The sequence below is a fragment of the Nelusetta ayraudi genome, unplaced genomic scaffold, assembly GCF_046127955.1.
Source record: "Nelusetta ayraudi isolate G7.1 ecotype Tasmania unplaced genomic scaffold, CSIRO-AGI_Nayr_v1 ptg000048l, whole genome shotgun sequence".
In the NCBI taxonomy this organism is placed as follows: Eukaryota; Metazoa; Chordata; class Actinopteri; order Tetraodontiformes; family Monacanthidae; genus Nelusetta; species Nelusetta ayraudi.
The window spans coordinates 9,449,911-9,463,218 of NW_027466098.1; the positions used below are offsets into that span (position 1 = coordinate 9,449,911).

The 13,308-nt window shown below is 45.4% G+C and overlaps 1 protein-coding gene across 1 annotated transcript in view; it reads left to right on the forward strand.

The window, feature by feature from the left end:
- map3k10 (mitogen-activated protein kinase kinase kinase 10) overlaps positions 1-13,308 on the forward strand; it is a 33,982-nt gene that overhangs the window by 12,579 nt on the left and 8,095 nt on the right. Inside the window, 2 exon segments of the mRNA XM_076036175.1 lie at positions 10,561-10,741; positions 11,384-11,532. Coding sequence (XP_075892290.1) covers positions 10,561-10,741; positions 11,384-11,532 — 330 coding nt within the window.

Genomic DNA, 13,308 nt, shown 5'->3' on the forward strand with positions numbered 1-13,308 from the left:
AAACCAAACTGTAATCGGCGATAGTTATGCCCAGTGAGCCATTATTGGATGTGTACACTTTTAATAAAAACAAGCCAATGTTATTTTCTACGTTTTTATTTCTCTCTGAAAACATACTGAACAGTGACCAAAGCTAAGCTCTAGAATAATGTAACTCTAAAATATGATCCACTTTTATATTGAACAACACAACAGCAAAGCTCAAATAGTTCCACCTCAAGCAACAGCAACTATGATACATAAATAAATAATAATAATTGAATTACTTTTACCAGAATTTAAACACAAAACTAAAAAGCATGTGTTTTCCATTGTAAGGTGCAGAAAGTACAGATATCTCTGTACAAATGTTGGGAGTGAAAGTAAAGTTGTCAGAAAAACAAATACCTGACAAATCTACTTAAGTACAGTAACAAAGTATTTGTACTTGGTTACCACTCTGAGTGACTACAGTGAAAGTGGAGGCACAAGGTGAGGAAAACATGACTAGTGAGACAGTTAAAGCCACTGTTGTGAGTGATTGTGTGTGTGGCTGTCGAGGACTTTGGACTGTCCCTCGGCTCTCTGGCACCATGTGAACTCGGCCACGCTGCTAACAGATGTTTGTACTGCCGCGGTGTCACAAGATAACACTGCTGAGTTTCAGTCTCTTTCTGAGCCAGAGCCCCAGTGACACGGCTAAACCAAACACCAGTCAATGGCTGCGCGCTTTAATAAAGAGCACGCACGCATGCCTGCACACTCACAAACACACACACACACACACACACACACACACACAGATACGCACACACACGCATACACAAATCCTTTTCTCCACTGATCGATATAAAGTTGATTTAAAGCCAGTTAGCGCTGATGAGTCTCTGATGCTCTAGTTTGCTGCAGTGCAGCTCAGGCTGTGTGTGTGTGTGTGTGTGTGTGTGTGTGTGTGTGTGTGTGTGTGTGTGTGTGTGTGTGTGTGTGGACCTGCGGAGCAGCACACTGACACATATCCTCACCCCTCCAACATTTTGTCATGAATTGTGAATTGCATAACTACCGCAGGTGACATCGTGGTTAACAGTTACATGAATTACATATGTAACGTTGTTACTTACAAAATAACGATGACTGTAATCTGTTACATTACTGGGAAAAAATGTGTAATTAAATTACTGTTACTTGTGATCACAATTCATGATTACAATTTAAATTCATCTGACTTTGCGAAATTGTGATTGATTTTGTTGATTTAAAAGACAGTTGGTTATGTAGCCCTGATTTTCCATCTCAGAATGATCTCACAGTAAAAAGAGGTGCTGAAGTTTGGCCTTGTATTTATTGTTGAAGCTTAACACATTTTTATATTTAGAAAATGAATCAAATTGCAATTAAATGCAATTAGTAACAACACTTTATGATCAAGAATTTGAAATAGTGACTCCACGATCAAAGTAATGGTCCCAACACTCCATATGATGTGATACGTGATTTGATCTGCGGCCCCTCTTCAAAGATTTTAGTGCATTTCCTTGATCACACGCTGCCAAATAATGGTCTATACCTCTGGAGCTCCTAGCGAGTGTTGTGTAGCTTGTCAGGACACAGGTACACCGCGGAGAGGCAAACACCGTGATGAAATGCCACAGGCAGTGCCGGTCCGCATCACCACCTCACAGTCACCTCGGCCGTCCCTCGAGTCGGGCACAGAGTGTGAAGCACGGAGGGTCGCTAGAAATCAGTCAAAGACGGCACGAAGGAGGAGGAACAAGAAATCTGTTGGAACACTTGAAAACACAGCCCGGCTTGTTGTTGGCCCGGCGCGAGGCGTGCGCTCCGCTGTTACGAGCACACCACGTTTGACAGTAACATTTTTTATTGCCACGTCTGCTGTTAGACCGTCCTTGTTGTTTGCCAGCAGCCTGGCACGGAGAGGGTTGGACGGCGGGGGCCAATCAGAGAAGGCGCTCGCTTTCGAGCTGAACGCTGAAAGACCTTTGCTTACTTTTGCATTGTGGATTGTCTGTTCCGACGGCACTGCATGCAAAAATGTAAAAATAGTGAGCACAGTGTACATACACTTTCATACTGTTCCCGTCGTTGACAGTAAGAGCTCAGTCCATCGCACACTAGACACTAGACTAAGATTTTGTTTGATTTTTCACCCTTTTCTCATCTTCAAAGTCCTATATTACAGTTTCCTGAAAGTCTATACGTGTGTGTAGCCTGTCAGTGAGCTCCACAGAAATGACACAAGTCCACCTTACTTCCGATACACTTGTTCTTCTTTTCCGTAATCAAACGTGCAGAACTTTATGATGTCACCAAGGGCAGAGACGCAGGTCTCAGGTGTTACCTCCAATCTCTGAGACCACCTCTGTGGCTGCCTTGTTCGTGTGGAACACATAAAGGGTTTAACAAAGCGTCAGTTCCAGGGAGCTAAGGCGAGTGATTTGGTGGAGGCTGTAAACAAAGGGCTAACTGCTCTTGTTTGTCTGTGTATGTCATTTATTGCCTGTTTGGGCAGTTAGAAGCAAAGCTGCACCACTGGTGTCCGGAGTCAAATGCATGATTTGATCACCAAAGAGGTATAATATGGGACCTTTAAAACAAACGAAAAACGACGTATTATATAACATATTACATCATTAGCATTACAGTATTAAAAATTTGTTGTGGGCGGATGTTTGCCAAGAGGAAAATTTATCATGCTTGAAAAAAGATATATGTATTTTGCGGCTTTTATCAGATTGCTCAGATCGTAACGCTCATCCGCTGATATCTCGATATTAGTGTGAGTAAAATGTGAATAGAACTGATTTGTAACTGACCACATATTCTGTCGTCTTTTTTTCTCTTCCTCATCCAAAAATACATGTATATTTCTGTACATCCATCCCTCAACCTTCTGAAAAAACATTTGCTTTCAGCTTTCTGCTGAGGAATTATTATCTTAAAAAAAAATCTTATAGTGTCTTTGGCAAAGTCATGGCCCGGCCTCAATGGTTTTGTTTGTTACCTGGAATTCCGCGCATAAAGAGGGAGCGACTGGCTGGTTACACAAATCTGTCCGGCCGTGTTTTTGTGGAAACAAAGTGAACGGCTGCAGGGTGAAACTGTGCCACTGGCCGGCTGAGGATCAGAGTTATGCGGTGGCCCGTGGTGGTGGTATGAGCGAAGCCACGGAAGGGTATCGGTGACACGAGTGCACACTAGCTGCAACCCACTTGGTTGGGCGATGCAACCAGAGTGTGTTTTCATACTGACGTATTTTCCATCTTTTAGATAATTAAAGGATTAAAGCATTGCATTTTATGACTGACAAAAAACTTCCATGGATGTCCACAAAAATAATATACCTCTGTTTTTTGTAACCATCAGCAAAAATCGATTTGGGAAGGGAATTAGTGCCCCTTGTGACATCACTAATTGATTTCCGAGGCTGAGTTTTGGCGCACGCTCTCTGAATAGCGGAGCAAGCAATGCGGTAATAGATTGGAGGTTTTATTTTCCACCTGTGGGCAGATCACTGACAGGCCAGAGACTCATATGGTTGTTTTTAAAACACTGGAGCAGTGATCTATAATATGGGACATGAAATTTTCAAAGCGTAAATCTTGTTTTACGCTCCCCCCTCCGCGGCGCCCGGGATCTGTGAGTTTGAGTCGTTTCGTGCCTTCCTGCGGTTCATCGCTCCCACGAGATAAAACGTGCAAAAGTGAAAGGAAATGGAGAGATACGCGGAGACACAAAGGACCTCTGGTACAAAAAGCTCTCCCTCCAGACATCTCTCCGTACCACCGGCAGGCCACGTCCTTTCATCCGTTCATTATTGCCCCTTTTCTTGCTCCTTTTCTCCTCCGTCTCCTGCCTTTGCTTTCCTCCTCTTTCTGTTGCCCGATATTCCCATCTTGCCCTCATTTTACGCCGCTCTTTCACTCCTCCTCATCCTCCTCCTCCTCCTCCTCCTAGTTGGTTTTTGTCCTTGTCAACCTCCCCGCCCCACCGACCCTCTGCCTCCGCTGCCCCCTCTCTCCTCATCTTCAAACCTCCCACCCTGCCTCTCCTTCTCGTCTTCCACCACCACATCACGTGCGACCGATTCGCCCCTCCGTCTCTCTGTATTCTTCCACTCTCACCGTCTCGTCCCCCGTGCCTTCTCGTCAGCGTGTTCCGAACGGAAGAGGCAGCTGACAGTCGTGCAGGTGACGGGGAGGAAAAGAAGGGCTGATGATGCAGTAGAAGGGGAGGCAGGATTTAATCGGGTGGCTGCTTTTTTTATGCTGGCACAGATTTGTGGAGAAAGGGAGACATTATCTCATGTGCTCGCCCTCAGATCACTGCCAGTCTGCCTCTGGCGTGAAAGTGAAAAGATAGCGGCAGCGAGCAGCTTTGTCTAGAGGAGGTGTTATTCCCGCACACACAGCATCTGTGAAAACGCAGGGCAGATGCGCAGGTAAAAAAAGAAAGAAAAGAAAAGAAAAGAAATTGTTGAGGTGATACAAGAAGGTCGCGCGACTGCGTCCACGGTTTTGGTGAAACGCCGGACTGGATGTGCTGACTTGGTGCCACCTCGACAGCTGCTCCACCCTGCAGGCTGAACCTGTTTCAGGATGAGGGAGCAGGAGGAGGTGGTGTTGGGGGTGGAGGAGGAGGAGGAGGAGGGAATTGATGAGGGTAAATAAGGGTTCCTGTTTCTGACGTTGGCCGTCTTGCTTTTTCTTTGGTTACTTCAGTGTGCAACGTCTGCATGCATGCCTGATCTTGTTCTTTGTCAGACGTGCTGTGTCTTAGATTTTGTGGTAAAACCATGAAACCATGCTAACCATGCTAACCCTAACTGCAGAAACATGGTGGCACAATATGGCCGCCGCCTTGATAATGTTTAGCATTATTGGCTAATTAGGGTTCAACGGATATTTAGTCATTTATTTTTTGGTTCTGTTATTTGACTAAATATGGACAAAGGTCTAAAAAGTTAAAAGTCCCAGTGATTGTTACATCACATGCAAAATTAGTTCTCTGCATTTGACCCATCATTCCCTGAGGGAGTGGTGGGCAGCAGTGGTGCCACGCCCCCTGGTGTCATTGGGTGATCTAACTCCCCAAGTCCAATCCCAAATGCTGAGTACCAAGCAAGGAGGGAATTGGTTGCATTTTTACAGTGGTACGACCCGGCCGGGGGATCGAACCCACAACCTACCAGTCTAAGGCTGGACACTCTACCACTGGACCACTGAGCTGGTTCTGTGGTTCTGTCCAAATTCTCTTCTGAAAGTGGAACACATTGGGTCTTTAAATATTCCCCCTTAAGAGCTGCATTAACTTACTTGACATACTATGTGGACGTATATAGGAGCAGTTCAGACTGAGACGCATCTGTCTAAATGCAATTTGAAACCACCTACCTAAAGGTGGTTTAGGTAGGTGCAAAAATCGTGTTTCATGTAATTTGTGACTGTTCAGACTACAAAAAAGCTGCCTGGTTTCAATCTGGATGGGTTAAAAATCGGATTTTGGCTGGCAATCTGAACGCGGCCATACAGCTGTGTTAGCATCCAGATGGAGCATAAATGGAGTCTTCGGGGTATTTATTTGTTCAACACAAATTCTGACAACAAATCAACCTCACAGAGGGTGCGCGCGTTTATTTATAGCCGGTGACCTCTGCCCATGTTACCATAATAAGAAGTTAATGACACAGCAACTTGGACTCAGGCACAACCAAAATAACACAGGGACGCTGTGGAAACCGGTTGAGCTCGGTGCGTCCGCCTCTCTCCAGGTCGCCGTGCGCTCGTCGAGCGAAACCGAAAAAGTCACGCATTGTGTTTGTGCACTTTGGGCCTCCTCCTTGTGTGACGTTCTCTGACGTCCCTCTCCTCTCTTTGTCCTTTATCTCTTCTAAAGGATGACAGATGCAAATGAGCCTGCAGCCATAATCTGGCACAGCGCGTCGAGCGGTGACATTTGTGCGTGGAGTGTGTACTTTCCCTTCAGAAATAAAAGAAGAAAAAGCAAATAAAGGAATGGGTGGTAAAAAGAAACAAATCTACCCACGTTCTTTTTGCACTTTAGCACGCAAACAATGTCATCAAATGAATCATTTCACACTGAGAATCAAAGTGAAATTGCCGAGAGCTCCATGAGCCGAGTCGTTTGAAGCGCTGTCGGTGTGCAGCTGTACTGCTGCCGGCTCACCCGACAGGCAAAACGGGAAGCGACATTAGCAGTGACAGGTAGGAGATCAGCTGATCACACAGAGCCGATCTCTCAGCTGACTGCTCGCCTCGCCACTCCCAAGAAGCGCGACGGCTGATTGGTCAGGCGGTTTATCCAAGGCGAGGCAGAGCGCCGAGACAATGAGTGTTTGTTTAGACGCGCCAGTGTTCAGACGGAGCGTTTTGTGCAAAGGTACAACGCTGGGTTTGCAATGCAATATGTAAATGCACTCAATATTGTACAGTCTTACCCTCAGGGTTTTAATGCATGTGTATTAAAAATGCATTTTGTTCTGTTTTTTAATCTTCTGCGGTGTGTGTGTGTGTGTGTGTGTGTGTGTGTGTGTGTGAGGCAGGTGATGTTGTGTTCACCTCAGGGTGCTTTCCTCCGCCGGGAGCCACCACACACACCAGCCAAACCTGCTTGCCTGCTGGTTTACGATCCAGAATCTTTGCCGGAAGTGACTCAGTTGGCACAGACGCTGTCACTCCATAAAGCCCTGATTACAATTCCTGAGCGCTGAAATATATTTCCCTGCAAGGCCGGCGGGACGGCCGATCTCACCGCCGTGACTAACAGAGGGATCGTTAGTCAGTCAGTCGTTTATTCCCCCCCGTTGGTGTTTGAACAGCGTCAGATTTCTCAACACTCAGCCGAGGTCAGGGTCCAAGGATTGAGGGGGAGGACGGCGGCAGTCAAAAGGTCACTTCAACACAATAAAAGTGAACTGCCGCTGAGAAGGGTGACGCAACAGAGAGCAGGTGTCTCTGACATCAGAGAATCTATAATGGTCGGACTGAATCGCACCTCATTTTTTTTTCTTCCGTCTGCACGTGACCACAAACTGATGCCAATGTACCGTTCAATAGTTTGGGGTCACTGACTCACTTCTGCATTGAACTCCATGATAACCAGCTTCATGAAATAATCAACTGGAATGCTTTAAGAACATTACCAGTGCAGGAAAATCAGTCAGGATGTGCTGAAGGCATTATGGGATGGCTATGACAGTTGTTGCCTTGAATGTCTAATTGAATGTGATTTCACAGATCTTCACTATCATCATCTACTATTTATCTACTTTCTACTTCCCTTCTACTACCCTTTTTTTTTTTTACTACTTTATGGTGGTTTTTATTATGTAGTGTGACATAAGAGCGCTTGGCTGTGTATGGTGCACACAGTATGCTGCTGGACACCTGAATTTCGCCGGAAGGGGATGAATACAGTAAATATCTATCTATCTATCTATCTATCTATCTATCTATCTATCTATCTATCTATCTAGATTGAATATCAAGTGTGCAATATGTAGCCATCATTGCAGACTTTTATAGTGTGTTCAAACAGAATTTTGCACACTAGGAATTCACACATTCACTTTTAATTAGACATTAGAAATGGTTTTCATGAAACGCTAAAATGTTCCCATACTTGTTAAGCACATCTGAACTGATTTTCACGTCCTCATAATGGTCGCAGAGCATTCAAGATCATTATTTCATACAAACTGGTTACAGTGGAGTTCAGTGCAGAAATGAGTCAGCGAACCCCGACTTTTGAACAGCAGTGTGGGTTTAACGGGCGTTCAACAAGGCATCAAACACAAGCAGACACCCTGGTATTGAATTTTGTTCTTTTGCATTTAGGCCACACAAGCTTTCCAGTGCAAAACATTGAAAAACTGAAAACGAATTCCTCACCTAAACCTGTCTGGATTATGTTTAAGGCGGTCGGTGGATGATTGTTTACATACCTGATCAATGCACTTGCGTGTATTATACTAAACAGCCGCCTAATGGCTTTCCCCTCCGGCCTTAGTTATTCCTAATTAAAAATAGTACAAACATTCTTATTAAGATGGTAAACACTACACCTGCTCAACGAGTCACTCTGGGCACGCTAGCGTGTGTTTCCTTCCCCTGCCGACACTTCGGATTGAACCACCAACTGGGGCTTTCGTAGAGGCTCTCGGTTGACGGTGGGGGAAACTATTTACAATGAAAAGGTCTCAGTGTCTTATTATTATTGTATTATTTTCTAATGTGTGTGAAAAGAAAATACAGCTTAGGTGTGTTCAAAGCAGTGACTTCATCTTATCTGAATGTTTGATAACCTAAGACTTTATAGTAGAGACTATTAGACTATGTCGGCCTCCTAAAATTTCCCATGATGCATCTGTCTGTGTATTTTAAGAACTCCTTGTTGTGTAAAAATCTTCCTCCTCCTCCTCCTCCTCATTGTAATTATGATTTAGGTTTTTCCGCGATGCCAGTCAAACGTCTCCGTGTCTGACATACGGCGGCGGCGGCGGCGGCGGCTGTGAATTCACATGTTCAGGTGGTGCGAAGCTGCGTGGAGACGCTGCCGAGGTGTGACTGTAACGCGGTGACGGTGTAATCACGTGGTAGGGGGAGGAGGGGTGTGGAAGCTCAGCCGAAGGTTTCCTCTCCAGCCTCGGCTTCGCGTTGGTCGGCCCGCGTGTGCTTTCAGGAGGACACGCCTACCTGAGGATGCAAATTCAATCTTAATAAAGCTAATGTGTTATGTCTGTGTAACATTTACAGGAATCTGTTGGTGTTAAATAGAACAAAAATGTTCCAATTTCGTGATTTTTACACTGACATCACAGACCTGAGATCAGGGTTGGACATCAGGAAGCATGAACTGAGGTCACAGCCAGTGCTGAATCACGCAGAGTGAGGGCTGATTTTCTGAAGACTAACAGACGGCACATTAAACTGGGAAAAGCCAAAACATTTCCGTTTTGGTTTTTTTTTGTTAAGAGACTCGGCAGTGTAGGTTTTGCTGACGGTGTTCTTGTTTAGCCTTTGTTGTTTTGTTTTTAAGTTTGTTCCCCTCCTCCCTGTGTGAGTGTCTGCAGACTGGCCTGAGTTCAGATCTTTATCACTGAAACTGCTCTCTGGTCTGTGGAGTGTGTGGACAGAGCAGAGAGCGCTGAGAGAGCACACCTGTATCACGTGAAGGCCTGCGTGTATAAACAAAGACGCTGTCCTGTGTGTGTGTGTGTGTGTGTGTGTGTGTGTGTGTGTGTGTGTGTGTGTCCTCTCTCCACCACCCTTTGCATACGCCTGTAGATAAGTGAGGGAGGGAGGGGAGGAAGGGATGGAGCCCCCCCCCCCCAGCTGCTCCCAGTGAGTGTGAGCTGTGTACACTCTAAATATTTCCATAGCCAGTCGTCACACGGAAATAAAGGAGGAGGAGGAGGAGGAGGTCGTCCGGGGGGGGGGGGGGAGAGATACATCCAACCCTCACAATGAAACAAGTGTACAGATTCAAATGTCTTGTCACTGTGCGAAGCGTGTAAAATCCGCTGTGCTCCGCCGGACTGAGGAGCCCAGCGAACTCCGGCACAGGCAGACAGGCAGGTCCGACCACACCTGTACTGTAAACACCACGGACGTGCTTTCCTGCTTTGTGTTGCCACTCGCCTCTCCAGACTCTCGTCTGGATATACGCAGTGCACACGGCATCCAGACGCACTGGGAGTCGCAGTTGTGTAAAACCAGAGTTCGAGCTGTCAGAGGGACTGCAGCAAATGTTGCCTTTGCCAGTCTGTCCTGTTTGTTGTCTAGTTTGGTTGTTCATTAGATGGTCAACGGAACTTGCTATTTTATGACATTTTAGAAATAGCTACTAAAAGTCAGGGTCGGGATATCCAGATGGTAGTTTCGGTCACGGTAAAGAAAAGAAGTGAATTAGGTTGTTCTGGTCCTTATTGCTCTTCTAAATATTAGCAAGTTAGAAAGATAACAGTCAGAAATTCATTTTGCCATCGGAAACTTGATATTATTTTTGTTATTTTTTTAATTTAGGCAATTATATAATATTTACATACTATCTTTAACTCATCTATTTGGTAATATATTGAATATCTATGTAACTGCTGCTTTGAATAATAATTAACAAGTGGGTGCATTAGTGATTAAAATCCAATAATATTATGTTTTGAAATGAATGCATCCATCCATCATCCCTCCATCCGTCCATCCTCTATCACTGCTTATACTGCACTCATACAGTAAATGCAGGGTTGCGCCCTGCTCAGTGTTTCACGCCAAACACCATTACCACTGCACTGCACTTTTCAGTTACCAGTTGCCAGTTAGTCTCAACATGAATGTTTTTGGACTCTGGGAGGAAGCCAGAGTAGGTGGAAAGAACCCCGCGGGACACCGTTAAAACGCGTATCCGTATTTGTTTGATATGGCAATACTGCAGCAAAGCGTTCCTGTGCTGCATTCATGCGTCAGGGCGCTTGGTTAATAAGTAGTTAAAACCAGTAGCAGCTACCAGTGAAACGGCTAACCTTTATTCCTCTCTTGTCTCCTCCAGTCCTCATCCTGGAGCCGGTGGAGCGGGACAACTTGGGTGGGAAAACCTTGAAGATCACAGACTTTGGCTTGGCCAGAGAGTGGCACCAGACCACCAAGATGAGTGCAGCTGGGACGTACGCATGGATGGCCCCGGAGGTCATCAAGCTGTCCCTCTTCTCCAAAAGCAGCGACGTGTGGAGGTGAAACTGCCGTCCTGCGGAAACAGCTGATTGTTAGAAGAAATGAAAAGACTCAATTATTGATTAGGAGGATTTCAGAAGGACTTTAATAATATTGGACACCTTTTTAAATTTGAGAAATGTTATTAATTAACTAACAAGTCATTGAAAAAGAAAAAAAGAAAATTATATATTAATATTTTTACCCACTATCTATTTCCAGTTAGTAATATTTTCACTTTTAGCTGCAGAGCTGCCCATCTGCCTAAATTCTTTGAGCACAAGTACTTCTGGCTGAGCTGGTGGCTTTTTCCTCAAACAGAATGGAATTGTTTTGGCTCAAAGCAGCTGGTCGCAAGCGTTGCTGCAAGTGTGTAAGACCAGTGACAAAGCATCTGAAATTATGACTGAGGTTAAAGCTCGGTTAAGACCTTATTTTAAGATTATGTAATCCCAGTTTTAAATGAACTACTTTAACGTATTTAGACTCTGCTCAGAATTAGTTTCAAATTGATGGACTTCAGATTAATAACTGAAGACTTAACCCCCCCCCCCCCCCCCCCCCCACCCCCTGCTGTTTAAACAGGCTTTTTCTGAGTTGTGGATGGAGAACCTTCATGGAAGCTATAACTCGTTCTCCTCTCACTCCCTCTCCCCTCCTAGTTTCGGGGTCTTGCTGTGGGAGCTGCTGACTGGCGAGGTGCCCTACCGGGAGATTGACGCCTTGGCGGTAGCGTACGGCGTCGCGATGAACAAGCTCACCCTCCCCATCCCCTCCACATGTCCCGAACCGTTCGCGCAGCTGCTAGAAGGTAAGCAGAACGACCACGGGGACGCGGCTTGTCCTCGTCCCTGCTTTTATCCAATAAACCGCACATAGGACCTCAGCGTTGACAGCGGCCACTTTTGGATGAGGGGCTCTCCTTTCTCCTTTTGAACTCAATCTTTTTTGATTAATCAACTAGATTCAGTTTCCTGTGTATTTCAGCCACATCCCCAGTAAAGACAATGGATATAACGTGCATGCTGTGTGATTCACTGCTGGTAAACAGTGAAACACTTCCGACCTTTAGTTTAGGATCGGCCTTTGAATGTTCACACCCAACGCATCGGCCTTTCTGATAACGTAATCTAAATTTCCACGATTACACGTGAGGGCCGATAGCCGGACACTACGGACAGAATGTATGATAAATGTGTAGAGTTTAATCCTCATGTTGTTCTGGGAAAGACCATGGAAAGTATTTCAAAGGTGGCGGCGCTTAAAAATAAATAAATGAATAAAAATATTGTGATTGGAGAGGCTTTTGGTGCGTCACAGTCAGAGTGGACTTTTTCACTGCCATCTGAGCCACTTGCTGCTCACGTGGACCTATTGTGAGCTAACATTGACTCAGCGCTTTTACTGCTGTTCTTTGATCTTCCGTTAATGACAGAAAGTGCTGTCCAGGTCTGATTACGCTGCCGACATTGCAGAAATCGCGCCGCGTACATTAACGCGAACAACCTCGCCGTCACTTCCTGTGTTTGTTACAGTGTAGCACGGCCAGAAATCTGTTGAGATGGGAGCTGTTTAAAATCAGTCCCTGAGAATTCACATTTTAGAAATGTCTTCATGATGTCGGTGTCATCGGTTTCTTCCAATCTCCCTCTCTGTGTCTGAGCTCCAGCGGACCGCGGTTCTTCTTTCCACCTCACAAATAATCCAGGCGTCTCTTTGTTACTGCTGGTGGAGCATTAACCAGCTCTTGTTTCACAGTTCAGGCGGTCTCTGTTTAAACACGCACCTGCTTCGTGTTCACTCCACTTCGTGGGTCTTTCTATGGATGGCTGAGCCGCGGCTCGGGTTTTATATCCACTCGTAAAAAACACTCCTGGAACTTTCAGCCCGGCAGAAGACTTGAACCACTTCCTCTAAAGCGCTCTTCTGCTTTAGCCGCCCCTCAACATCTTATCCATATTCATTTTATAATCCCTCCCTTTTCATCCTTCGCTCCGCTCCGCGCTCCTGTTTACTCCTGTCATCGGCCCACTTTCATCTGCCCTGCCTCCGCCGTCAGCTGCGTACACTGCGTTGCGTCCCCTGACAAATTAAAACATTTTACTTCAAAACCAGGAGAAAACAGCTCTGCGGAAGCTGCCACTTTGTTTCTCCCAATTATTTTTTGGGGTCGAGGTCTAATGTTGGTCAACGCGCGACACAGCCGACGCCTGTAGGTGTCCGCCATATTTCCGCCACACTGTCAGCTCAGGTTTGGCTCATGATGGCAGCCATATGCTGTCCCATCTTGCCTGTTGCCTCCTCTAAGGTTTCTTCCCCCCGTGCCAGAGGAAGAGTGCGACCAAAATTTATGTTTATTATTTGGCCAATCTCAGTCTGCTTTGGCTGTTTTCACTTTTTTTTTTTACTGTTTGTATATGCAAATGTCTTAATATTTTGTTGTTTGTTAAAGAAAAGCAAGTCCCAACCCACTGGGATGAGAGTTTAAGCTACTCACATGACTGAACAAAAGCACTGAATTCTAACAAACATCATCCATAAATTCTAATTTAACGAGATGTAAACCCCCAAAACAAACAAGAGAGAG